We start from the raw sequence: 25,979 nt of genomic DNA, 5'->3' as shown, positions 1-25,979 counted from the left end.
CTTTCTTTTTGGCCCAATGGTAAAAAGTATGTGGGGTTTTTTCGCTTGGTGAGCAAATTATGATCTTTGGAAGGGTCATTTCCTGCGTCAGAGTTAAAAGTCGGCATTTTGGCTGCAGAGCCAAGTTGCTCAAGAGCCTGTCTTTAGGAAACTGCCCATGGGAAGAGTACTGAGTGAGAATCAGTCTTGTATAGCAATTACAGTGCCAAAAGAAAACCATCAAACCCAACGGTGGTCATCGCGTCATGCGACACTGAGTTTTGTTAAAGCATCCATGTTTGGAAAAGTCAATTTATATTTATTTTTTAGACTACAGCTCCCAGAATGCCAGGATTTGGAGAGCTGCAGTCCAAAAAACATACTGTTTCAGACCTGCAAAAAGTATGTTGTCCCTATCGTGTGTGTGTGTGCATCTTCCAAGTCTGTTGTAGTTGTAGTAGTTGTTATGGGCCTTCAAGTCTTTTCTGATTTATGCCAACCCTAAGACCCTATCATGGGTTTTTCTTGGCAAGTTTCTGCAGAAGGGGGGTTGCGGTTGCCATCCTCTGAGGCTGAGAGAGTGTGACTTGCCCAAGGTCACCCAGTGAGTTTCAATCTGGTACCGATCAATTTTGTGAACTGATTGACTTTGAGTTCTAGCAGGAAATCAATTTCTGTCTCCAATTTCTTCTTCTCATGTCTCATATATATATATACATACACACACACACACACATATACACATATATACACACACACACACATCCCCTAATCCTTTACAATCCTGCAGTTTTATACATTCCTACCTGTGAGTTCCTCCCATTGATCTCAAATCAGACTAAGATCTAATCTGCACTGCAAAAATAAAACAGTTTGACCCCTCTTTAGCTGTCATGGCTCCATCCTATGGAATCCTGGGATTTGTAGTTTGTTGTGGCACCAGAGCTCTCTGACAGGGAAGGCTAAATAACTGACATAAGTACAAATCCCAGAATTCCATCGCATTGAGCCACGGCAGTTAAAGCATGATCAAAGTGCATTATTTTTGCAATGCACATTAAACCTGCATTTTAAAATAGTAACGACTTTGGCACTTCAGTGGGGTGCCACAGGGTTCTGACCTGGACCCAGTGCTATTCAACATCTTTATCATTGACTTGGATGACGAAATAGAGGGCATGCTTATCAAATTTACAGATGACATCAAATTAGGAGGAGTAGCTAATACCCGAGGAGAGGATTAAAATTCAAAATGACCCAAAGAGATGAGAAAGCTGGGCCAAAACTAACAAAATTAATTACACCTGTACAGTAAAAATGAGACGCACAGATATAGGATGGCTTGACGTCAGTGCATGCAAAAGGGATCTAGGAGTTTTAGTGGGCTGCAAGCTGAACACAAGTGAACAGTATGATGCAGCAGCTAAAAAGCCAGTATGATCCTAAGCTGCATTAATAGGAGTGTAGTGTCTAGATATCCTCCAACATTTCACAGATGAAAACCAGGACCCGTTTCGCCATGCAATATCAGCCTGTAAGCAGGATTTCAAAAGTTATTTATTAGGAAGAACATAAAAGGTATGTTCCCAGGATTTCCTAGCACTCAGCCAGGGCATTTAAAACAGTCTGAAACTGGATTATTTCTGCAGTGTGTTTTGGACCTCGGTTTGCTGCAATGGAGGTACGCTGAGGACAAAGGAGGAAGGAGGAGAAAGAAACCAGGACATTTTAAAATCAGCTTATAAAGTGGGATGGCAGAGGATTAATCAGGACTTTCCCTACTAAATCTGGATAGTTGGATGGGATGTGAAGGAACTATAGCACTCCCATGTTTCCTCACTTCACCGTCACAACAACCCTATGAGGTTGATCAGGCTGCAATTTGGGGAGCGGGGGGTCGAGAAAGATTGGCCCAAGCCCAGCCTGATGGATTGTCACAGTTCATCTTTAAAAGGTGATTTTCCCCCTCTCTGGCTCCAACCTTCTCCCTACTCAACTTGGCAGCCTGAGCGGGGCTTGGAAGGGGCAGAAAGAAATGCAGTCCCGTTCTATTTTTTACTTTCCCTTAATGAGCAAGTCTTATTCTTGGGAAAACATTTCATTCCTCTGCGTGGAAAATCCGAGACTCGTATTTGCCCTTTCCCTCCTATGGGAGAATCTGATGGCGTGTAATTGGCCCTGTGGAAAAACAACAACGCCGGGAGGTGTCGGGACAGTTTAAGACGCGAGTGCTGGATTCCCCTAGAAGGCTCAGGAAGACAAGGCGGCAGATGAGGACTCTGCTTCCAAGGCCAAAATAAAGAGGGCTGGCTGCAATCCATTGAACTGTCCATCATAACATTTTTGTTCACCCTTTCATTGAAGGTACCTACTCATGGTGTCCCTCTCCATGCCCATTGCACAACAGCCCTGTAAGGTAGGTTAGACCCCAGGCCCAAAGATGCTGAATAAGCTTCTTGACTGAGTCAGAATTTGACTCTTCCAAGTCCTGGCCCTACATTGGGGAGATGGACCACAACTTTAAGTTCATTGGGTGATGCCTCCTCATAAGTAAATTGTGATATTGCACAAGCAAAAGTGCATCCAGACCTGTCTGCATGGTGTGCAACGGCATGCATGAGGCACATCTGGATCACCTACTATATCAGAAGCAGGGAGTGCATCTGCTCTATAAACATAATGCAGTTTGACACCACATTAACTGCCATGGCTCCATCCTACAGATCCTGGGGTTTGGAGTTTGGCAAGGCACCAACCCTCTTGTGCAGAGAAGGTTAAAGACTTTGTAAAACTACAAATAGCAGGATTCCATAGGATGGAGCTACAGCACTTAAAGTGGTACCAAATTGCAAAATTTCTACAGTGTAGATGCACCCAGATTGTGCGTATATATAAGCTGGTGCGGAGTGCAAGATGAAGGATGCCATTGCAGAGTCCTATAGTCATCATGTTGGCTACTGTGAGGGAAAACATGTTGGACTAGAAAGCCTTTTGATCGGATCCAACATGGCTTCTTCTAGAAAGGGATTTGGTCTGGTGCAACATGGTGTCTTCTAGAAAGGGCTTTAGTCTGATCCAACATGGCTACTTATACAAAGAATGGAGTCTTGAGAAGCCCTAGGGCTATCAAGGAGCCAACATGGCATAGTGGTTTGAGCATTGGACTATGACTCTAGAAACCAGAGTTCAAATCCCTGCTTGACCATGGAAACTCACTGGTTGACCTTAGGCAGGTCACACACCCCATAATATGTTCTCTTCAGGGTTGCCATAATTCAGAAATGGCTTGAAGTCACAGAACAATAGCAGGGCTGTCAAAATAGTCCTGAGCGGTTGCACTTTGCCTATCCCTATTGCGAATACAAGAGTGACATGTGTGTGTTTGTGTGCATACCCTCCAACAGTCCCAGTTTAGCAGGTACAGAACCAATTAATCCTCTTTCATCACATTTTTTCAGCTGCCTTTAAAACATCCCAGTTTTTCTCTCCTCCTCCCACTTCCCCCCTTTGTCCTCAAGTTTACATCAATTGCTGCAAAGTGGATTCAAAGCACAAAAGTAGTCTGCACTCTATTAACTCTGCAAGGTGAGAGGAAAGAAGGAGATGGGCTCTTGCCCTTCCCAGGAGGCTCAGGCAAAAACAAACTGCTGCAGCTTCTCCTACCTTATGTGTCCTCCCTCAGTAATAACTTTAGACATCTTGACCACATTCTGATGTTGCTTGGCCAGACGTGCATCACAGTTCATTTGTGAAATGATTGTGCAGGGACTCTCCCAGTTAATCCTCTATCATCCCACTTTTCCAGCTCCTTTTAAAATGTCCCGGTTTCTCTCTCCTCCTCCCACTTCCTCCCTTCGACCTCGGTTTACTTCGGTTTGTTGCAGACTGAATTCAAAGCACAAAAGTAGTTCAGGTTCAATAAACTCAGCGAGAGGAGAGACAAGGAGGGGACATGATCTTTCTCTTCCCAGTCAGCTCAGGCAAAAGCAAACTGCTACAGTCTCTCCTATCTTGTGTATTCTTCCTCTTTAATAACTTTTTCCATTTTGATCAGCCTCCAGTCATGCTTGGCCACATATGTCCCGGTTTTCCTCTCTGCAATGTTGGGTATGGAACACTGTTGTGCATGTGTGCATATGTTTGTGTGTGTGTGTTTCACATGCCTGTGTTTGTGTGAAACCTAAGGATTATTGCAAAAGGCAGATTTTGAATCCTCATTCGTATTCCCCTTTGTAGGTCCCTGCCTTGCTTTGGCACCATTTCCTGACAGCATCGCGAGGGCCTATTAACCAACAATTCTCCAGGCAGGACGGGTTTTCTTTTCCTTCTTTTTTCCCTTTTTGCTTTGCCACATCATAGCTGCTCAAATTTGACATACAGCAGAAAAATCCAGGGTGACTCTGCTACAAATCAAAGGGCTGTCATAAAACTATTCCAAATTTCAAAACCATTCCAAAATAACTCCCCCCCTCCCGGCCGCCGCCGCCGCCACCATTAAGGAACAAATGGAAGCCAGATGTTTGCATGGCGGAAAAATCGCCGTATAGTATTTCAGGAGAGGGTTTAAACTAAAACACACACCGGCAAACATTTTCCGCTTGTGGAATAGACCTTTCTGGGCCGGGTTTCCGCGTAGACCCAGGGCTCGAAATGGAGATGGCGATCCTATTTCCAGAAGGACATGTTGTCAGTAGCTGTTACAAGGTCGGGAAGTCTGGTTCCAGGGCTGATCAGCTAAAAGGAAGGGGGAAATATGCAGCGGAGGTAAAGCAAGCATGAATGGGGAGTTCATTCTTCCCCAATTATGATCAAACTTGATCCATCTTGCAAAGGGTCCCACCATCCAACTGTCCCGATTTGGCAGGGACAGTTCCAGTTGATCTTCAGACATCCCATTTTTTCAGCTGTGTTTGGCAGATGCATAGATGCATTTTTGTGACCCTTCTCCAATTGTTCTTGGTTGGAAAATAGGCCCCCAGACCAACTTAGGGTCTGAAGTGAAAGCTAGCAAGGTTGGAGCTGCATCTGCACTGCAGCAATAATGCCATTTGATATGACTTTAACTGCCATTGCTCAATGCTATGAGATGCTGTGATTTGTAGTTTGTTGTTGCACCAGAGCTACAAATCCAAGAGTTCCATAGCACTGAGCCATGGCATTTTAAATGGTGTCAAACTATATTATTTCTCCAGTGCATATGCAGCCTGAGCTATACTGGGGATTTCAGGCAACTTAACAGAAATGCAGATGCTCCAACTGTCCCAACTTGATTGATCCTTTGTCTTCCTACTTTTCCAGCTGCTTTTAAAGTGACCTGGTTTCTCATTCCTCTTCCTCCTTTTCCCCTTCATCCTCAGGTTATTTCCATTGCTGCAAACTGAGTTCAAAGTGCCAAAGTAGTTTGCATTCCAGGAGAGGAAGGGGCAGAGTTTTGTCCTTCCCAGTTGACTCAGGGAAAAGCAAACTGCCACAGCCTCTCCTGGCTTGTATGTTCTTCCTTGTTCCTAATTTTTTCCCATCTCGACCACACTCTGATATCGATTGGCTACACATGACCCAGTTTTCCTCTGTGAAACGTTCTAGGTTATGTGCCATGCAAATTCTAGTCATCACCACCATAACAGTGATCCTGGCTGGGGAGAATGCACTGTGGTTCAACCTTACCTGGGGCCAAAGGAAGTTGGTAGAGAAGGACTATGCATCCCTATTCTCATGCAACCATCCTTTCCTGCAATCTGCACAGATCAGGGATGCATCTACACTGTAAAAAAAATTGCAGTTTGGTACCACTTTAAGTGCTGTAGCTCCATCCTATGGAAATACTTTGTAGTTTTACAGAATCTTTAACCTCTGCACAAGAGGGTTGGTGCCTTGCCAAACTCCAAACCCCAGGATCTGTGGGATCTGTAGGACCATGGCAGTTAATGTGGTGTCAAACAGCATTATGGTTACAGTGCAGATGCACTCCCTGCCTCTGATATAGTAGGTGATCCAGATGTGCCTCATGCATGCCGTTGCACACCATGCAAACAGGTTTGGATGCACTTTTGCTTGTGATGGAGCCATGGCAGCTAAAGTGGGGTCAAACTGCACTATTAGTGAGCCAGTGTAGTATAGTGGTTTGAGAACTGGACTATGACTTTTGAGACCAGGGTTCAAATCTCGTCTCAGCCATGTAAAACCATTGGGTGATGTTGGGCAGTCATACTCTCTCAGCCTCAGACGATAGCAATGGCAGCCCACCTCTGAGGAACCTTGCCAAGAAAACCCCATGATAGGTTTGCTTTAGGCCGGGTCTCCATATACTGGAAACAACATGAAAGCACACAACAAAGATGTACCCTCTCAACCTTGTGAATTCTGTGGCCAGCCCTGCCTGGATCTGTACCCATATTTCTTTTATTTTTCTAATATTTATTTAACCACACTTACAGACTCACAATATAAGACATAATAAATAAGCATTATCCACATACACAACAACCATATAATAATAACAGTAACAACAAAGAAACAGCACCAACTACATTTTCTATTTTTAAAAGTGACTTCCACCTGAAAAACTCTTAGACTCCAATATGAACTTAGATACTTTATTTATAGGTGCCCAATTCTCTTTGACTTGTGGATAATCAATCCAATCAATTCTGTGGGTAATCAGTCTAATCAATTGCGTTAGTGACCATATTTCTGACAAATCCTTTGTGGTTTCTTCTTTTGTTCCCAACCCTCTTCCCCCCAAAAAAAGGTGAGAGCTTGAGCCCGACCCGCAGTTCTGGCAAGAGGAAGAAGAAGCAACGGAGGAACCGCACCACGTTCAACAGCAGCCAACTCCAGGCTTTGGAGAGGGTCTTTGAGAGAACGCACTACCCAGACGCCTTCGTGCGAGAGGAGCTGGCGCGGCGGGTGAGCCTCAGTGAGGCCAGAGTCCAGGTGAGGAAGGAATTGCAGTATTTTATTTATTTATTTGATTTATATCCCCCTTTCCCCCCAGCAGAAGACTCAAGGTGGCTTGAAACCAATTATTTATTTGATTTATGGCCCACTCTTTTTGCAGCTTAGGAGTCAAGATGACTTAAAACCAACTCAAGCAAGAATTTGTGTGCTTGTTCGTTTGATGTATATCCCACTTTTCTCCCAGCACAGGACCCAAGGGGGCTGAAAACCAATTAAAATGAGAGTTACTTATTTATTTATTGGATGTATATCCCACTTTTCCCCCAGCACAGGAATCAAGGTAGCTTAAAACCATTTCAAACAAGAGTTTGTTTGATTGATTTACATCCCACTTCTCTCCCAGCATAGGAATCAAGGTGGCTTAAAACCAATTCAAAGAAGAGTTTTGTTTATTTGATGTATATCTTGCTTGTCTCCTAGTACAGGAGTCAAGGTGGTATAAAACCCATTAAAACAAGCATTTCTTTGTTTATATATTTGATTAGGTTTTAAGAAATTAACTCATATAGTTATTAAACTTTAGATACTTTATGCTGCCCTCTTGCACTGTTTAACATTTAAAAATGTCCATTTTAAAAAAAAACTAGAAGTGGACATCTGGCCACCTCTGGTTTTATTTGTGGATCGAGTTGGCATTTGGGGCAGAAAACTGGCCCAGAGACACATCTTTGCTGTAAAGATTGTTAAAAACCTTAAATCCCCCAATGGATGTGGTATATCATTTAAAGAAAATTAGTCTCCCTTCTTGATTTTTGTAAACTGCACTTCATATTTAAATCTGTCACCAGGAGAACCATGTATACCTTTGGGCGGAACGTGTTAGAGGAAAGATAAGGTTTTTTTGAACCTTGTGATATGTTTATAGACTACTCTTGGGTTGATCTTTTTTGGTTTTAACATTAAACCTTTTATGTATATTTTAATATATATATATATATATATATATATATATATATATATATATTTTACAAAAGCACCCAAAGATGTCCAGATCAGTTCTAGACCTGCTGTCCTCCAGATTTTTAAGACTTCAGCATGCTCAGTGGTCAGGGATAGTGAGAGAGGAAGGATCTCCCAGGCTATTAAAATGTGTGATAGATAGATAGATAGATAGATAGATAGATAGATAGATAGATAGATCAAATCTATGGCTTTTTCTTAAGTCTCAGGTTTAGACAATTGGGTGTTGTTTCTCTCCCTCCAGGTATGGTTTCAGAATCGACGGGCCAAATTCCGCCGTAATGAGAGAGCCATGCTAGCTAACAGGTCGGCATCCCTCCTCAAATCTTACAGCCAAGATGCGGCCATTGAACAACCAATGGCCCCCCGCCCTACGACCCTGAGCCCTGACTATCTCTCCTGGTCCACCACCTCCCCTTACAGGTAGGTCTCACCCAGTCTTCTTCTTAACCCTGCTCCATCTTGGGCACAGTTATAGCACTCTGATTCCACTTTAAGGGATCATCCAGACATCGGGTTCATTAGCATGATGATGTGAATCATCTCAGTCATGTGTTCCAGGTTTGTTATTGACGCTATGGAACTGCATTGAGGTGCATCTTTGCAAGTGCCATTGTTCACACACGCAAGCACTCAAATAAAGATGGAGTGGATGACACAAATGCATTCGGAACACGTTCAAGGCATGCAGCATTATATTGTCATGGCTGCATCCTGTGAATTCTGGGTTTGGATCTGTGATGAAGCACACTCTGATTTCTTTATAAAACAGTGACATCAATTCTGGTAACCATCTTGGGCTGGGGGGCACATGGAGAGAAAATAAGATGTGAAGTCAAAGGCTTTCGTGGCTGTCATCCATAGTTTTTTGTGGGTTTTTCGGTCTATGTGGCCATGTTCTAGATGAGTTTATTCCTGACGTTTCACCAGCATCTGTGGCTGGCATCTTCAGGGAATGCATTCTCTGAATGCATTCAATGAATTCAGAAAGGACGCGGTGGGGAGGCATGATCTTTCCCTTCCCAGAAGGCCTCAAGCAAAAGCAGACTCCTGCATCCTCTCCTACCTTAGATGTTCTTTATTAAATTTCCCAATGTCAACCACATTCTGATGTTGTCTGGCCACATGTGTCTTGTTTGCATGAAGGGTGTGGAGTTGGTTTTATTTTAAAAATAAAATGAAGGTGAGAAGGCTGGTGGACTTGCAGAGATTATTGAAGCTGTGAAAGAGGAGCATAGTGGCTACACATAGATCACTTGCTCCATTTTCTCCATCTTGAACCAAGAGAGTACCATCATTTGTTTTGGAAATCCAAGATTTTTGTCCTATCATGTTGATGCTCAGTGGCTGCACCTGAGACTCATCCATTTTCTTTCCTTTCTTCCTCTTCCTTTTTCCCTCTCCCAGCAACACAGTGCCTTCGTACAGCTCCAGCGGTCCAGCCACTCCCACCCAAGGGGTCAACATGGCCAACAGCATTGCCAGCTTACGCCTCAAAGCCAAAGAGTTCAGTCTCCATCAGAACCAGGTGCCCACCGTGAACTGATAGTGGGCCTTCCAGAAGCGGTCCCTGACCTGGATCTCCAACTCTACCAGCCTCAGCTCAAAACCTCTGGGCAACTGAGACCTCAATGATCCTCACACCAGCAACCTCCGTTCATTCGGCGCCCTTTCTTTCTCTCTCTCATGACATCTACACAATACCGTTGTAGCAATTTGGTACCAGCTTAACTGTTGTGGCTCCATCCTTTGAATCCTGGGGTTTGTATTTTGGTGAGACATGAAGAATTCTCTGCTAGGAACAGGGAATGTCATTTTACACTAATTCCACTGGGGATATGAATGTAGTTTTTCACTAATTTTCTTCTCAAGGGAAGGAACAAGTAATTTTAGTACAGGTTGAGTCTCACTTAGCTGAAATGCTTAGCACCAGAAGTGTTCTGGATTTTGCTGTGTTTTTGTTTGTTTTGTTTTGGTAATATTTGCATATACATATCTTGGAGATGGGACCCAAGTCTAAACATGAGATTCATTGATGCTTCATATACACCTTATGCACATAGCCTGAAGGTAATTTTTATACACAATATTTTTAAATCATTGTGCACATGAAACAAAGTTTGTGCACACTGAACCTTCAGAGAGCAAAGGTGTCACTATCTCAAGCCACCCAAATTCCACAAAGATTTTAATCAGTCCAGGTTTCTTCTCATTGGGGTTTCTCAGCACTCAAGAGATATGTTTTGTGGCCATTTTTTTTGGCCTTCTAGTCCCAGTAGCCACAGCCAGCTTTGCTAAAGGTCTAAAACCCTGTAGGACAGAATTCTAAGCACTTCACTAGTCTACAAATCCCAAGCTTCCACAGGGTGGAGACATGACAGTTATCAAAATGTCATGACGGCATAATGTCGATACATTCTTTGTCTTCTTCATAACTCTGCTTGAAGATAGAGGCAGAGATCTTACATCTGCATTTCATAATTTTACGTATCTGTAACTATAATGCAGAAATGCAACAAAGCTCTTTAAGTGAATTGCAAAGATGTGCATCTGGGCAATGGCAAGAGCACTTCAATGCACATTGGGCACTTCTGGTGCACATCAGGTGCTCCAGCACATTGTAGACTGTGTCCAAATTGCATTAGAGAGTGCCCTGATACACAACTGTCTCCATTCCACATCCATCATCGATCACTCCACCATTGCACAACAGATGCCTGTATATTGTAACTTCACGGGAGCCCCTTGGTGAGTCTGAACATTGCAAAAATACTCAGTTCAATATTGTACATATGTATGGTCATTTACCAAGACATAAATCCAGAATGCTAGCCAGCTAGCCAGCAAGTTACCCAAGCTCTATGGAGCTCTCCGATTTGCGGAGGCTTTGCTTCCCACCTCTTTGAACCGAAAAGAGATATTTTAAAAACAATTGCATGGCGGGCTTACGAATTCTCCAAGAAAGAAGACGTTCACCTGAACTCGCTCTCCTCAAGAAGCAAAAGGAACGCGCCCTCAGACCTTCTGTGCGTTTGATTTTAAAAGCCCAAGTGTCTACATGGCCAAAGAACTGCAAAATAGCCCAAAGCTAGAGAAGTATAACCACGTTGCCTTTGCCCTTTCACTCCTGATTGTTGACTGTTGCTAGTATGTGGTTGACACTGGTAAAAAATTAAGCCAAATAAACTCATTTTAGGTCTGCAGCAGCAGCGGCTGAAAGAGATGAAACAACCCTTCATTTGGGGGAAAGCTGCAGATTTTCATTAAGAGATGCATCCTGATTTGCCCCTTCTCCAGAAAAAGCATTTCTATTTCCCCAAAATGTGGCCTGGATCACCTCTTGTTTTGCATTGTTGTTGTTGTTGTTTTAAAGGCCTCTTCTGGGCATAAAATGGTCTTGGGCTGAAAATGTGATAGGATTGACTACCATGCTTGCTAGGGGCTATTGCATTTGGGGTGCAAACAAAATATCAGTGGCTGGAATCCTCTATCATAGTCATGTACTACATGAATCCTAGCCCGACCCCCCTCAATCTCCACTTATTGGGCAGCAGCTGCTGTGATCAATGGGGATCTGTTCCCTCGTTGTTTAGGATGAAGTTGACTGTCATTTCCAACCCCTCCTGTGACTGATCTCCAGTACAACAGGCAGAAATGGGACCCCTGTTTCCCATCATGCCAGAGATTGCTTGCATGAAAGCAGGTGGGAACAGCAGCTAGCACTTTCTCAACTGAGGAATGGCCCATCATCAGTTGCATTGGCTTCTTCCCAGTAAGTGCAGACTGGGGGACTTTCACTGTGTGGCCCCTAATTTAGGAGCTATGTAGGGATTATAGATATGTAATAGTCATGAGTGTGTAACTCCAGGTTTCGCATTTGTACCTGTGATACAGGATTCTGGCCATTTTCAGTGTTTCGGGCCATCTCTGGCCATTTTCAGTTCCCAGGAGCAGTTCAGGGGGGTGCTCAAAATGCTCTTGGGGCCCCATATGGCCCATAGGCTGCATTTTCATCACCCTTGCAATAAGCAAGCCTTGCTCCAAAATATCCCTCTATCCAAAAAAAGCACTGTTCATGAAAACGGAGGTGGTATATGTGATGTGCCTTCAAATCATCTCAGAGTCATAGTTTTTTTGGTTTGCAGTAGCCTTCTTTGGAGGCTGAGAGAGTGTGACTTGCCCAAGGCCGCCAGGGCTGTAAGGATTTGTACCCAGAATCTACTCCAAAATCCAAGCCACTACATTACACAATTTGCTAAAGTGTGCAAAGTGATGGGCCCTGGACCAGTTCAGGTCTCTGATGAGTTTCCAGGAAAGAAAGACAGTATTGTTGCCAATGGGCCAGCCCTTGGCACACTAGGAAAAAATAGTTGTTAGTCCCCGATATCACAAGAGAAACATGGTACTACTACACTGTACAATTATAAGATACAATGATAATGTTCAAACTACACAATACCTTAAATGTGCAATGCAACTTCAGGTACAGGTTGTGTATCCCTTATCCAGGTTTCCAAAATCTGAAATACTCTAAAATCCGAAACATTTTTGAGCTATGTTCTTGCACTGTATTTGTGAAGCTGGAGAGAGATGCAGCTGGAGAGAGACGTGAGGGTCTGTGAAATGGCAGGATGCATGGATTCATCCCAAACACTATGCTTGGATTCCCACCATTCAACAAATCCTCCGGCTGCCTCCAGTCACATTATGTCTCATTATGTCTATGCAAATATAGATACTTTAAAAACTGGCGGGGGGGGGGGGGGAATCTGAAACATGGAACACTTCTGGTCCCCAACATTTTGGATCAGGGATACTCAACCAGTGCAGATCCACACAAATAGACATATGCACTATGATAATTGCATGGCTTTGATACAGATTAAACCTTCCCAGCTCAGTTGGATCTTGTTCCAAAAGGGGGAGGGAAAAGTCTTGATTGTCACCAACAAAAGTGTGGTGTGTGTATGTGTACTCCACGCCACCTTTTAGCCTTGAATTGGATTTAAAACTAGAAACAGATGATGCGGAGGTCATGGCAGGCATCAAGACCCACCTACGCAGGTCTCCATCCAGATCAGGCCATGCATACTTACTTTAAAGTAAAACTGAAGCAGTCAAAGCATCTTAAAATGCATGCTGTGTAGTGGCTCCATTACCAAATCCTCACTGGAGTTTAAAGGAGCTGCTCTGCCTTTAATTCAGCATGTTATGGGCATTCTCCAAAGTGCTGAATCCTAGTTTCCATATCAGTTCAGCACCACAGATAGCGCCTGTAAAATGCTTCCTTAAACTCTGAAGAAACTCCTGGAAAAGTCAACATGGATGTACTGCTCCCAAGTAACAGAGTCGCCAGCTGCCTCTGATGATATGGATTTAATGCATCGTGGAATTTAACCCCAAATACAAGAGCAGTCACACATCTCCTGATATTTTTGGACTGCAGCACCCCTAATCCATCACTGCTGGGTATGCTATCTGGGGATGATGTCAACTGTAGGCCAGAAAACACCTGAGTGTTATCCTTCCTGGGAGACCAGCTAACTGGCTAGCTAAATAGTTTGCTTAGGTAGCAACCATCCTAAACCACAGATGTATGGATACATAACTCCATCTAATCAGTATATAACTACATATCATCTCCAACTCAGAACCTACATTAACAACTAGCACTTTCATCTAGCAATGAAGGGCTGTTCTATTGATGATCATAGATCACCAGGATGATGTTTCTAGGAGTAATCTCCAGTGCAATGAGGAGTTGCAACAGGAGTCCTACTTCTGATTGTTGCACTACTGTTCACTGGCAGGAGGAAACTGGAAACATCATCCTCTTGCTGATCTCCAGCAGGACAGATCTCCAGCTTTTGGCTGTTAACATAGGTTTAGGGTGACATTTGTAATTATGGCACTAGTCCCGTGATTGGGATATGGAGCATGGCTGAATACAGTAGCAGTTATGGATTTGCAACTCTACTTTAAAATCTATCATTGCAATGTGGGATGCCCACCAAAATCCTAGAATGCTAGAGTTGGAAGGGACCCCAAGACCCATCCAATCCCATCCCATTCTGCCATGCAGGGATACACAATCGCCATCCAGATTCTGTTTTAACATCCTCCAAGACAGCATCTTCCACTATCAAAGCTCTTACCATCACAAAGGTCTTCCTAATGTTTAGGTGGAATCTCTTTGCTCAGTCATTTGTAGTTATGACTTGGTGTGGCCAAGCAAGGAAACTCATGGAATAACATTAGATTATATTTTTATTAGTATTATTATTATTTTGGAGAAGGAAGTGACAGTATTTCCAAAACAGTTCCCCCATCACTTTTCATTCACCCAATCCTCTCTCCAACAGCAGCCATGAAGCCATTCCAGTAAAGTCTGGACCCTTCAGGGCTTTTTATTTTTAAAGCCGCAAGTCCAGTGAAGTATTAAAGAAATATTCTGCCTTGGCGGCCAAAGAGCTTGCAGTTAATCTGTAGGTTGACCAGGAAGAAGAATAGCTTGGGATGTTATTTAAACTGCCCCGACATGATAGCGTTGGCTGTTACTTTAAATGTGTTAGTGTTAACATTGCTTTATTTTTGATGAGTAATGTGTTCCTAATGTCTTGTGTGTTGGTTTCTTTTTTTCGGTTGTAAATCTTAAAATGGATTGGGGGGGCAGGCAAGGTTCAGGCCACATCTGACCTCCCAGGGCCATTTTTCAGGCTCCCAGGGATCGGTACCCTCAAATGTAATGGTGTTCTTTGCAACCTATTATTCCCAAGCCCTGGGACTTAAATCTGCAGTGCTGGTTTTTCATTCCACCTCTTTCCCAATGCTCCAGCTCACATAGTCAACAGCAACTGATGTATACAATTGTATGTGGGAGTCTCTTCTGGAAATCCAGATGGGAAACTGAAAATTGGGTCATTGCAGAAGGTGAGGCTAAGTCCCAAATGTTCGAGAAATGTAGAGTCGAACCCAGGGGGTCTCACTGTGGGATGGTTGGCAGGCGGGGGACACTGTTTGGCTCTTTCCAGATGTTAATATCCTCAGAACCACTGGCGTCATTCGGAACCTCACTGGTTTTGCACACTGAGTGACGGTGACTGTAAAGAATTAACCCAGCTTGTGCCTGCATGTCCAAATTACAAGTGCCTTTCTTTATTAAAGAGTGACTATTTCATTTGCATTGAGAACTCTGTCATAGTTTAAATCAGCGTCGCCTGAGACAAAAGGCATTCTGGCTAAGAGCAAAAATGTTTGTAGAAGGTGATGAGTTGTTTCTTGAATAATCCCCTAAATCTTACTTTGAGAAAGTGGTTTGCTGCTGCCGCCATCCAGATCCGCAGCAACTTTTATGTCGTTGCCGTTGCTTGCAAAATAGCCTTCCTCCTTCCTATTTATTCACAGACACGGTTTCACAATCAACCTGCTTTTGTTATGTGACAGAAAAAGTCAGCCAAGATTATATATCACGATCTGTGTTTGATCACTTTATGGATCTGTGGCTAAGTTGCGGAAACACAACAAAACCCTATTAGAGAATTGTGAAGATGTGAAGCTTGTGAAGATGGGCACGGGCATAACTAGGCGGGTGCGGAAGGTGCAGAACACACTAAGTGAAAGCTCAGAGGAGTGAACACCCAGTGCCATCTCCTTCTACCCCCCTGCTCACTTGTCACTTGTCATCTGCCTCAACCCCCTTGGCACACTCTGCCACCAGCCATGGCACCTCTGCAAAAGGTGGGAAGATGCCCTTGTTGCAGAATGTTGTTCCCTCATGGGAAGGTAATAGGAAGAAAAGGAGGGTGGGATAATCCCATCCAGCTGCCCGGGTCCTTCTTGGTCTGGGCATATGGATGGGCAAGACAGTGGAAGGAAAAGGGTGGGCAGTCCTCTGCCTCACCTGCCCACCACTCATCCATCCTGCTGCCTGGGACTTTCTGGGTTTGGATGAGTGGCCAGCTAGGCGAAGAAATGAGAAGGAAGGAGGTAAAGAGCCCACTGCTGCCACAACCACCCCACATCAAGTGACCTTAGTGATGCCACTGTATCTGGGCACTGGAGATATCAGGTGTACCTCATATGCATTGTGTGCTCCTGATGTTCTCCTGCACTTCATAGCTGGTATCTGGATGTGCGTCAATGAGCATCCTATTGCACATTGGTAACCATTGCAGATCAATCTATGGCACATTCAGTCACTTCTCCATTGTGCAACAGATGCCCATACATTGTAACATCACTTGCTGGGCAGCAGCCTCTGCAAATGACAAGGGTCTATTTTCCTGTGAATTAGGATGCAGAAGACTGGCATTTCCATCCCCTCCCATGAGTGATCTCCAGTGCAACAGTCAGAAGCAGTATCCGTCTAAACATTATGCTGATGGGAAGGAGTGTCATACTGAGGATGGAGCAAGCTTGTTTTCTGCTGTTCCAGAGACTAGGACACGGAGCAATGGATTCAAACTAGAGGGAAAGAGTCTCATTCTTTGGAGGTTTTTAAACAGAGGCCAGATGGTCCTCTGTGGGTGCTTGGACTGAGTCTTTCTGCAAAGAAGGGAGGTTTGATTAAATGGTCCTTGGGGTCACTTCCAATCCTATTATTCTATCCGTATTGCAATTCTTCCTCAGACTGGACATCGCTGGCAGGAGTGGGGTGGAAAGGTCAATCTGCTGCACCCCAGTCGGGAAGACAACAGACCTCCATTGCTCGCAGCAGCTGCTACCTCATAAAGTAGGATTAAGGGATTTTTATGATCCCTATGCATTCCCTTCACTATTACCATGATCGTGAATAAGTAGGATTGCAAATATGAATCACTTGCAGATGTGTAATTAGTAGGCTATGTACTCGTAACAATGATTCCTACATATTCCCTACACCAGAGACCATGAATACAGATCAGTTATGAATGGGAAACTTTAGGTTATGCAACCATGAATTTGAGCCTGGGTGCTTCAACTGCAAGTGTCAACACAGATAGCATCCTGGAAACGACGGCTTTCTTTTGCCATTCATTCCAATCAGATCTAAAAGTGAGACCCAGATTTGTACTCTTGGTTGAGGCAGCGGATTCCAGAAATAACTATCTAGATTGAGGGAAGTAATAGTCCCACTCTATTCTACTTTGGTCAGACCTCACCTGGAATAGTGCACCCAGTTCTGGGCATCATAATTCAAGAGGGATATTGACAAGGTGGAGCATGTCCAGAGGAAGGTGACTAAAAAGATGAAAGGTCTGGAAACCGTGCCTTATAAGAAGAGAACAGTTTAGAGGTCCTTATTTGAGGCTAGCCCATGGTATTTTGGTACCTGAGGCAGAGAATCAAATTCCCTCCCCTTCCTATTTACGCAAGTCAAGGTCCATCATTATGTTCTTGTGTGCCTTCAAGTCATTGCCGACTTATGGCATGGGATTTTCTCGGCAAGATTTGTTCAGGGGGCTGGGTTGCCATTGCCTTCCCCTGAGGCTGAGAGAGTGTGACTTGCCCAAGATCACCCAATAGGTTTCCATGGCCGAGCAGGGAATCGAACCCTGGTCTCCAGAGTCATAGTCCAATGCTCAGACCACTACATCCTGCTGGTCTGTCTCTAGGATGTCATTTCTTTTAATCTGTATTGTATCATATTTGTATTGCTTGTAAACCGCCGTGATCGTAGGAACGGCGGTATAGAAATAAAATTTCAATCAATCAATCAATCAATCAATTAAACTTTTAAAAGTAACTAAAAATGTTACCTGAAAGACCAATAGATTCATTCTCACTCATGTTGGATTTTTTAATGTAACTTAGCCCTATCATCATCATCATCATCATCATCATCATCATCATCATCATCATCATCTTGTTCCTGAAAATAAGCCCTTCTACTGTCCTAACCATGAAGTGACCACTAGATGGCAACAGTGTATCATCTAAAAAAATTCAACTTTTGGTGGAACTTTTTAAAGGTTCCTTTTGAAGGAAAAGATGGATTCACATGAAAACTAAAGAGGAATCTCAAGTTCGAAACATTACTTTGTACTGGAGTTCCCAAAATCTCTCACACAGCAGCCAATGCTGGCTAGGGGATTCTGAGAGTTGGAATTTAGCATGAACTTTAAAGGAGCTACCCAAGGCATATGCGTACGCATAAGTGTCTTCAAGTTTCCTGATTTTCTTAGGCAAGGAATGCTCAGAGGTGTTTTTGCCAGGTCCTTCCTCTGAATTATAGCTTACAGTGCCTGGTATTTGCTGGGGGTTTTCCATGTAAGTACTAACCAGGCTTGACCCTGCAGAGTTCCTGCATGGCAAGGAGTTGGACTGGATGGCCCCTTCCGACTCTATGCTGTGATCTGATGCCTTTAGTATATTTAAGCCCCTGCAATATTATAGCCATATTTACCTTCCATTGTTAAGAGATTAAGTTCATCTGGTTTATTTCCCATCCTCTGTACATGAATGTGTGTGTGTGTGCACATGCTTTTAGATAACCTGTTGACATAGTGATCCCATGAATTTCATAGCAGTTTCTTAGGCAAGGAAGGCTCAGAGGTGGCTTTGCCTCTTCCTTCCTCTGAAATATAGCCTACAGCACCTGGTATTCCTTGGGGGGGGTTCTCCCATCCAAGTACTACTCAGGGCTAATCCTGCTTAGGTATCCTCTGCCTAAAATAGATTCTACACATTGGACAGGAGAAAGCCACCTCCACTGACATCAGCTCCGCCAGACACCATTCCCAGAGCAGTGTCTGATCCAGAGCAGCACAGTTCTTAGGATTCAGACAACTCACTCTATTGATTCAGAACCCAATGCTGACATGAGACCTCTGGCCTACTCAATATCCAGTTGGAAACATTAAAAAGAACACAGAAAAAGGAACATACACATACTGATCTCTTTAAAAACATTTAATCAATATGTATTCGGCTTGACTGCGATGTGCAGTTACGTCTCTGCATAGCTTTCCGTCAGAGAGGGAGTGGTGTAGTGGATTCGAATCCCTGCTGAGCCATGGAAACAGTGGCTGATCGTGTGCAAGTCACACACCTTCTCAACTTCCCAGGACATCAATGGCAAAACCCCTCTGAATAAATCCTGAGAAGTAGCATGATGTAGAGGTTCAACTCTGGAAAAACAGGGTTCAAATCCCTCTTTGGTCACTGGGTGACTTTGGACAAGTCAAACTTTCTCATTCTAAGAGGAAGGCAATGGGAAACCTCCTCTGCATAAATCTTGCCAAGAGGATAAAGTCACCCATAAGTTGAAGTTAACAACAAGGTTTGCAGTTCTTCAACTTGGGAAGGACCAACAGCTGGCAGATTTTTCCTTCTCCAAAGATAGTCAGATAAATGTGCACAACCCCGAGAGCATAACTTTGGAAAACAGCACACAACCACAGGAAAATGCATTAAAAAGGGAACATTAAGGGGGGGGATGTATACATTAATAAATCGCATCCCAAAATAAGCATGGTGTGTATCCTGGGATGGTGTCACAAAATCATAGAGTTCAAAGAGACCACAAAGGCCATCCAGTCAAACCCACTGCCTTGCAGGAAGACATAATCTCAGTACTCCTGGCAGATGGTCATCCAGCCTCTGTTTAGAAACCTCCAAAGAAAGAGACTCCACAACTCTCCAGGGCATCATGTTCCACTATTAAACAGCTCTTACAATCAGGAAGAGCTACCAACTTCCTAAGGTTTAGGTCAAATCTTAATGTCTTTCTAAGGTTCAGGCGGAATCTCTTTTCCTGCAGTTTGCATCCATTGCTCTGGGTCCTAGTCTCTCGAGCAGCAGAAAACAAGCTTGCACCATTCTCAATATGACATCAATTCAAAGATTTAAACATGGCTATCATTATGTCACCCCTTAACCTTCTCCAGGTTAAACATACCCAGCTCCCTAACCTGCTCCTCATAGGCATGGTTTCCAAAGTTCTTACTGCCAGTAACTAACCCTTAGGAGAGGTATTTTCATCTTTTGGAGTGGGGAGGAAAACATACAAAGGTTGGGAAAACAAATAGGATCATGAGGTAAGGGCCCTAGCTCCCTGGAGAAATCCAAGGGGTGAACATAGGGGCAGATTCAGCCTCAGGACCTATTTCCCATTGCATGCTATATACTCCTTTGTTCCACTAGGAGGAACTGTTACAATACAGATCAAAACAGCACCAATTCTGCACGAGAAGGGAGTGACAAGACAGCACAATGGATTACTACAGGTTAGAATAATAGAATTATAGAGTTGGAAGAGACCCCAAGGGCCATCCAGTCCAACTCCTGCCATGCAGGAACTCTCAGTCAAAGCATCCCCAACAGATGGCCATCCAGCCTCTGTTTAAAGACCTCCAAGGAAGGAGACTCTGTCACCGAGGAAGGAGTGTGTTCCACTATCAAACAACCCTTACTGTCAGGAAGTTCTTCCTAATGTTGAGGCGGAATCTCTTTTCCTGCAGCTTGCATCCATTGTTCCAGGTTGTAGTCTCAGGAGCAGCAGAAAACAAGCTTGCTCCCTCCTCAGTGGAGGTATGCATTTCTGTATGTGCCTTCAAGTCGCCTGTCCACTTACGGCAACTCCATGAATTTCACAGGGTTTTCTTAGGTAAGGATGCTTTTGCCAACTCCTGTCCTCTGAAATATAGCCTACAGCACCTGGGGTTCATTTGCAGTCTCCCCTCTAAGTCCTAACCAGGGCTGACCCTGCTTAGCTTCCCAGATCAGATGGGATCTGGTGCCTTGAGGGTACTTAGGCTGTTATGAAAAAACCATGGAAACCAACCAATTTCCCACCTTTGTAGGTGACACTATAAAGGTGCCAATGGTTCAGGTTGGAAAGTCCACATTATATCTTGGAGCCCCTGAGACTCTGTGTAGGCTGCAAAGACTGACCCAAAAATCTGTTCTATGATTCTATTATTTTCATAAAAGCTTTCCTCAAATTGGCTACTAGTATCTGTGTTGGGGACTGAACAATCACAGCAAGAAAACCTAGTTATTACAGTAAAGCGCTCTGTTCAACAATGGAACCACTTGCCTAAAGTCTCTTTCCTTGGACATCTTCAAAAAAAGGTTGAACAGCTACCTAGAATCATAGAATCATAGAGTTGGAAGAGACCACAAGGGCCATCCAGTCCAACCCCCTGCCATGCAGGAAATCACAATCAAAGCATCCCCAACAGATGGCCATCCAGCCTCTGCTTGAAGACCTCCAAGGATGCTTTAGCTGGAGTTCCTGCATTAAACAGGAGTTGAACTGGATGGCCGCTTGGACACCTTGCAAGTCAATGGTTTATGATTCAAGCAGCAGAAACAGCTAACGTTCCTCCCCTCTATCTTAAAGCAAAAAAATTCTGGGCTTGCCCAGACCTTAGGGATCACTCACGGTGATGTTAAACCACAAAGAACTGAAATCCACAGCCTGAATGCTAAATATATTTTCTCATTCATAAGAATATTATTATTATTATTATTATTATTATTATTATTATTATTATTGCTGAGGATGGATGACTCTGTCCTTCCACAACATCAGTCCTCCCAACACGGAGGCAAACTTTGCAAAAGCAACCACCATCCAGAGGAGAGGAGGTCTCCAGGTCAATGCAGTCCATTTACAGAGAAGGAGGTTTTGTTCCATATTAAGCACAAGGGGGGGGGAAATCCCAAACAGATGTACAAACAACACAGGAAGAAAATTGGAGATCTTCTTCAACTTCATCTGAATGAAGCTATGGTCCACCTAATTCCAATTTGCATCATGTTCACAGCATCACCAGGTTCTGGGGCTTGTCACCACCAGTGTTGGAGGAGCATGAAAAGGATCTGTAATGCCATGGAGAAGCAGGACAACTGGGCCACCACATAGGCAACTGAGCGCGTTGGGGCTTTCAGCTTCAGGAGGTAGGCCACAGTGTGGACGATCCGTCCAAAGAAGAAAACCAAGAAGTGGATCCGAGCCACGGTTGGGTTGGGTCCAAGGAATGAGTAGACAGCCCCAAGGAAGAGGAAGGGATAGATGTTCTCCATATCATTGCGATGAGCTCTGTGGTCAGAATAAACCAAGGGAGAAACAGAGAACAAAAGGGTTATTCAAGGAGTAAGGCAACAGAGACTCTAGTAAAGCTAGAACACCTTTCTGTACAATTTGGAAACACACTTGGTTAGTCTGGAATATTTTAATGCAAAGGGATCCTATAGCACCTCTGAGACTAACTTGGAGACTAACTTGGAGAGACTTCGTCTCAAAGGTATGACAAGAACTGTTTACATAATTCTCATCCCTTGGATGAAAATGTGGAAGTTTGTCATTTCGGCATTTTGGAAGTTCCAACTTGTTTTCTAGAATTGCCTGGATGGAATTGGGAGGGTTTTCTTTTCATTTGGCATACCCACATTTCTGCATCTCATTGGAAAAACCAAAGTTGGGCAATGGCTTTCATCTCAAGAAATTTCCATTCAGTTTCAGAGACTGGCCATATTTCAGGGGTGGGCAGAGATTATGAGATATGTTGTTGTTGTCATGTACCTTCAATGAATTGCTTCTAGAAAGTTCCCAGAGTGGTGATTCAGCATTTAAATAGAAGTTTCCTCTGCACTCTTGCTCACTGTGGTTTTTCTAACTGGGTTGCAAAAGCAGAAGTGGATTGCTAGGCTCTTAGGGTTTCATCCAAGTGCTAACCAGGGCTCAGCCTGCTTAGCTTCCAAGATCAGACAGGAGGTTTTGGTGCCTTTAGAGTATTTAGGTCCTCAAAGGCAAAGGTACCAACCTTTGAAGGGCTAAATATCCTAAAGGCACCAGATCCTGTTTGATCTTGGGAGTGTTGTTGGTGTTCAAATAGTTTCTGATTTATGGTGACCCTATCATGGGGTTTTCTGGGCATAATTTCTTCAGAGGGGGTTTACCACTGCCATCCTGAGGCTGAGAGAGTGCGACTTGCTCAGGTTTACCCAATGGGTTTTGTGGCTGAGCTGGGAATCGAACCCTGGTCTTCAGAGTCGTAGTCCAACACTCACACCACATTGGGTCCTTGGGAGAGGTAGTTGATGCAAAAGGGAAACAGTGCCAGGACCCATTTTTTTGAGATACTGGCAGATGATAGACACAGTTATCAAGATAACAGTGGTTTGGGGTTAGAGTAGGGAGCCAAGCCAAGATTTCCGAGAAGATACATTTCTGAGAAAATTTCTAGCACGGGTTTTGTTTTTACGATATGCTCTCCCCCTTTTCCTCTTCCTCTCTCCCTCACACACAGAGAATGAATGCGAATATTGAGGCCATGTTGCTCCCAGTCCTTCATTTCACAGATGAAAACTGGGACACATGTGGCCAAGCAACATCAAGATGGCCAAAGTTATTGATGAGGAAGAAGAGACAAGCTAGGAGAGGCTGCAGCAGTGTGCTATTGCCTGAATCTACTGGGAAGGAATGAAGGAATAAAGACAGTCTGTAAGCCAATTGCTCCCAACAAACTGGGGACTCATTTTACTGACCTACGAAAGGATGGAAGGCTGAGTCAACCTTGGAGCCCATGGGATCGAACTCACAACCTTGTGCTGTGGTACTGGCATTTAACTCCTGCACCACCAGGGCTCTCTCTCTCTCGATGATGATGATGATGATACTTTTAACAACTTTATAATGGTGACAATGATGATTTTTTAAAAATCCTATTATTAACTTATATAAGTAATCACATTAATGCAAGGGAATACGGAAGTATTAATTCATATTATTTTATCAGGAATGTAATATAACTCTATTGCAGTACAGTATTATAAAGGATATATGATTATGTGACAGTATTACAAAGAAATTGTAATTCAGAGGCATTGCCATGTTAGTCTAGAATATCAGTATGCAAAGGGATCTTGTAGCACTTCTCAGACTAACTGGGCCAAAGATGTTATAGCAAAAGCTTTCTTAGACTTGGAACAAGCCTAGGAAAGTTCATGCTACAACGGCTGCATCTGCATTGCAGAAATAACCCAGGGCAGGCTGTCACCTCTTTAATCGCCATGGCTCAATACTATGGAATGCTGGGATTTGCAGTTTGCACTGCAGAAATAATCCAGGCTGACACCACTTTAACCACTATGGCTCAGTGGTATGGAATGCTGGGATTTGTAGTTTTGTGAGACATTTAGCCTTCTCTTTCAGAGAGCCCTGGTACCGCAACAAACTACAATTTGAAGAATTCCATAGCATTGACAGTTACAGAGTTGTCAAGCTGGATTATGTTTGCAGTGAGGATGCAGCATAGATGGCCCTTGGAGTCCCTTTCAACCATATTATTCTAGGTGCCCCAAAATGTAGGAATTCCATCATAAGGCCACCCACACTCAGAAGAAATGGCACATGTTGGAAAGTAATTTTTTTAAAGTATTATACACCATTAAAAAACACACCTTCCCCTTGGTGTCTGCAAGGGAATTAAGGTTCCGCCAACACTCCCTGCCACACCTTTCGACATGGCAGATTTCCCTTTGCCGCAAGAAAACAGAGAGAGGGGACTGTTCCCTTTTGACCCAGCTGACTCAGCAGACCGATCCCCAGTAGATTCATAAAGGAGAGACTGGAGACGGGTTTTTGGTAGTCTTTACAAGCTGCGACTTCCACTCTCTGAATTGTGGGAAAATCTGAGCCAACCACAGAACTGATTCCACTACGGTTGGCTGCTCAGGATGCTGGAATCCCAGGCTTAATCGAGGAGGAGGGATGTTCACTCCCATATAGGAGTGCAAGGCATTCATCTCAGAACAATGAACAATTCAGAAGGTGCCTACCAGCTCCAGTCTAGCTCAGTAACAGTTTGCAAGGTTCCAAAACAAAACAGATAGGGACTGGTAAGCAGTATCATAGTATCAGAGAGATGGAGGAGAACCCAAGAGTCTCCCAGTCCAACCCCGTGCCATGCAGGAGTGCACAAAACAAAAGAGACTGGCATGCAATCAAAGTACCCCCAGGCTGTCGTACCACATCATGGCATGACTCACTGGAAAAAACAATAATGCTTGGAAAGGCAGAGGGAAGTAGAAAGAGAGGAAGGCCACATGTTAGATGGAGGGACTCTATAAAAGAGGTCGTGGGTATGAATTTGCAGGACCTGAGCAGAGCAGTGAAGGGCTGAGGGTCTTGGAAATGTCTCATCTACAGGTTTGCCATGGGTCAAGATTGGTCAAGATCGCCGCGAGGTTAGATAACAACAAAATGCATATCCCATGCTGGCTTAAGCTAGCACATCAAGGGAAGTGATGAGGTTGGAGGGCAGCTATGTAATCCCAAGTACGGCAAATTAGTGCCTGGAAAATGCAGGGACGTAGCCAAGGGGGGGGTTCTTGGGGTCCGGAACCCCCCCCTTCTATTAGAAAAATGAATGGTGTGTGCTGCTGCACCGCCACACTCAAGCCCCATTATAATGGTGGCACTTAGTCTGGACCCCCCCCTTCCTAAAATCCTAGCTACGTCCCTGGAAAATGGAGGCAAGAAGGCAAGCCACATGTGATCCTGGGCAATAGCAACGGACAGCATGGATAGGAGAGAGAGATGAATGCAAGACACAGCTGGCCCCAATCACCCACGTCACACACATTCCCATTAATGAGAGAGAGGCGAAAAGTATGTGCATGGATGGATGCCGCCATTGCCATAGTGACAAGCGCACTTGGATCATATCCTGATTTCCTTCCACATTTATGTATATGCACACCTTGGCCGGATCCCAGAGCTGTTAATGGGAGTTTAGGTAAACAAGGCAACCCACAAACCATAAGCCATTTCCTGCCCTGAATAGAAACAAGATCTGAAGGCAGTGGTGAAGGGGGAGGGATGGCTTGGCCCAGACTATTTGTTTTAGAAAATGACAAGAAGTTTGGTTTCCCAGCTGGCGCTGCATCTCACACTTGCAACATTACACTCCCATCTCTCCAGGGCACATTGTTCTTGTCCTAGTGTATATTTAGGTTTCTGATTTATGGCGACCCAAAGGTGAACCCATCGTGGGGTTTTCTTTTCAAGATTTCTTCAGAAGGAGTTTGTCTTTGCCATTCTCTGAGGCTGAGAGAGTGTGACTCACCCAAAGCCACCCAGTGGATTTCTTTGC

The 25,979-nt window shown here is 44.0% G+C and overlaps 2 protein-coding genes across 5 annotated transcripts in view; one reads left to right on the top strand and one right to left on the bottom strand.

Annotated features, from left to right (window-relative positions):
- PRRX2 (paired related homeobox 2) overlaps positions 1 to 9,815 on the top strand; it is a 96,347-nt gene extending 86,532 nt beyond the window's left edge. The window contains exons 2-4 of the mRNA XM_042479627.1: positions 6,728 to 6,912; positions 8,141 to 8,319; positions 9,304 to 9,815. Of these exons, the coding sequence (XP_042335561.1) occupies positions 6,728 to 6,912; positions 8,141 to 8,319; positions 9,304 to 9,442 (503 nt within the window). The 3' untranslated portion in view covers positions 9,443 to 9,815. The remainder of the gene's footprint in view (positions 1 to 6,727; positions 6,913 to 8,140; positions 8,320 to 9,303) is intronic.
- Positions 9,816 to 20,412: 10,597 nt separating this feature from the next.
- PTGES (prostaglandin E synthase) overlaps positions 20,413 to 25,979 on the bottom strand; it is a 33,438-nt gene continuing 27,871 nt past the window's right edge. For all 4 annotated transcript variants that reach the window (XM_042479754.1, XM_042479755.1, XM_042479752.1 and 1 more), the window contains one exon: positions 20,413 to 21,922. In XM_042479754.1, the coding sequence (XP_042335688.1) occupies positions 21,670 to 21,922 (253 nt within the window). In that variant the 3' untranslated portion in view covers positions 20,413 to 21,669. The remainder of the gene's footprint in view (positions 21,923 to 25,979) is intronic.

The sequence above is a fragment of the Sceloporus undulatus genome, chromosome 7 (assembly GCF_019175285.1).
Source record: "Sceloporus undulatus isolate JIND9_A2432 ecotype Alabama chromosome 7, SceUnd_v1.1, whole genome shotgun sequence".
Lineage (NCBI taxonomy): Eukaryota > Metazoa > Chordata > Lepidosauria > Squamata > Phrynosomatidae > Sceloporus > Sceloporus undulatus.
Note: the sequence above shows the minus strand (reverse complement) of the source record. Positions and strands in the feature narration are given on the sequence as shown.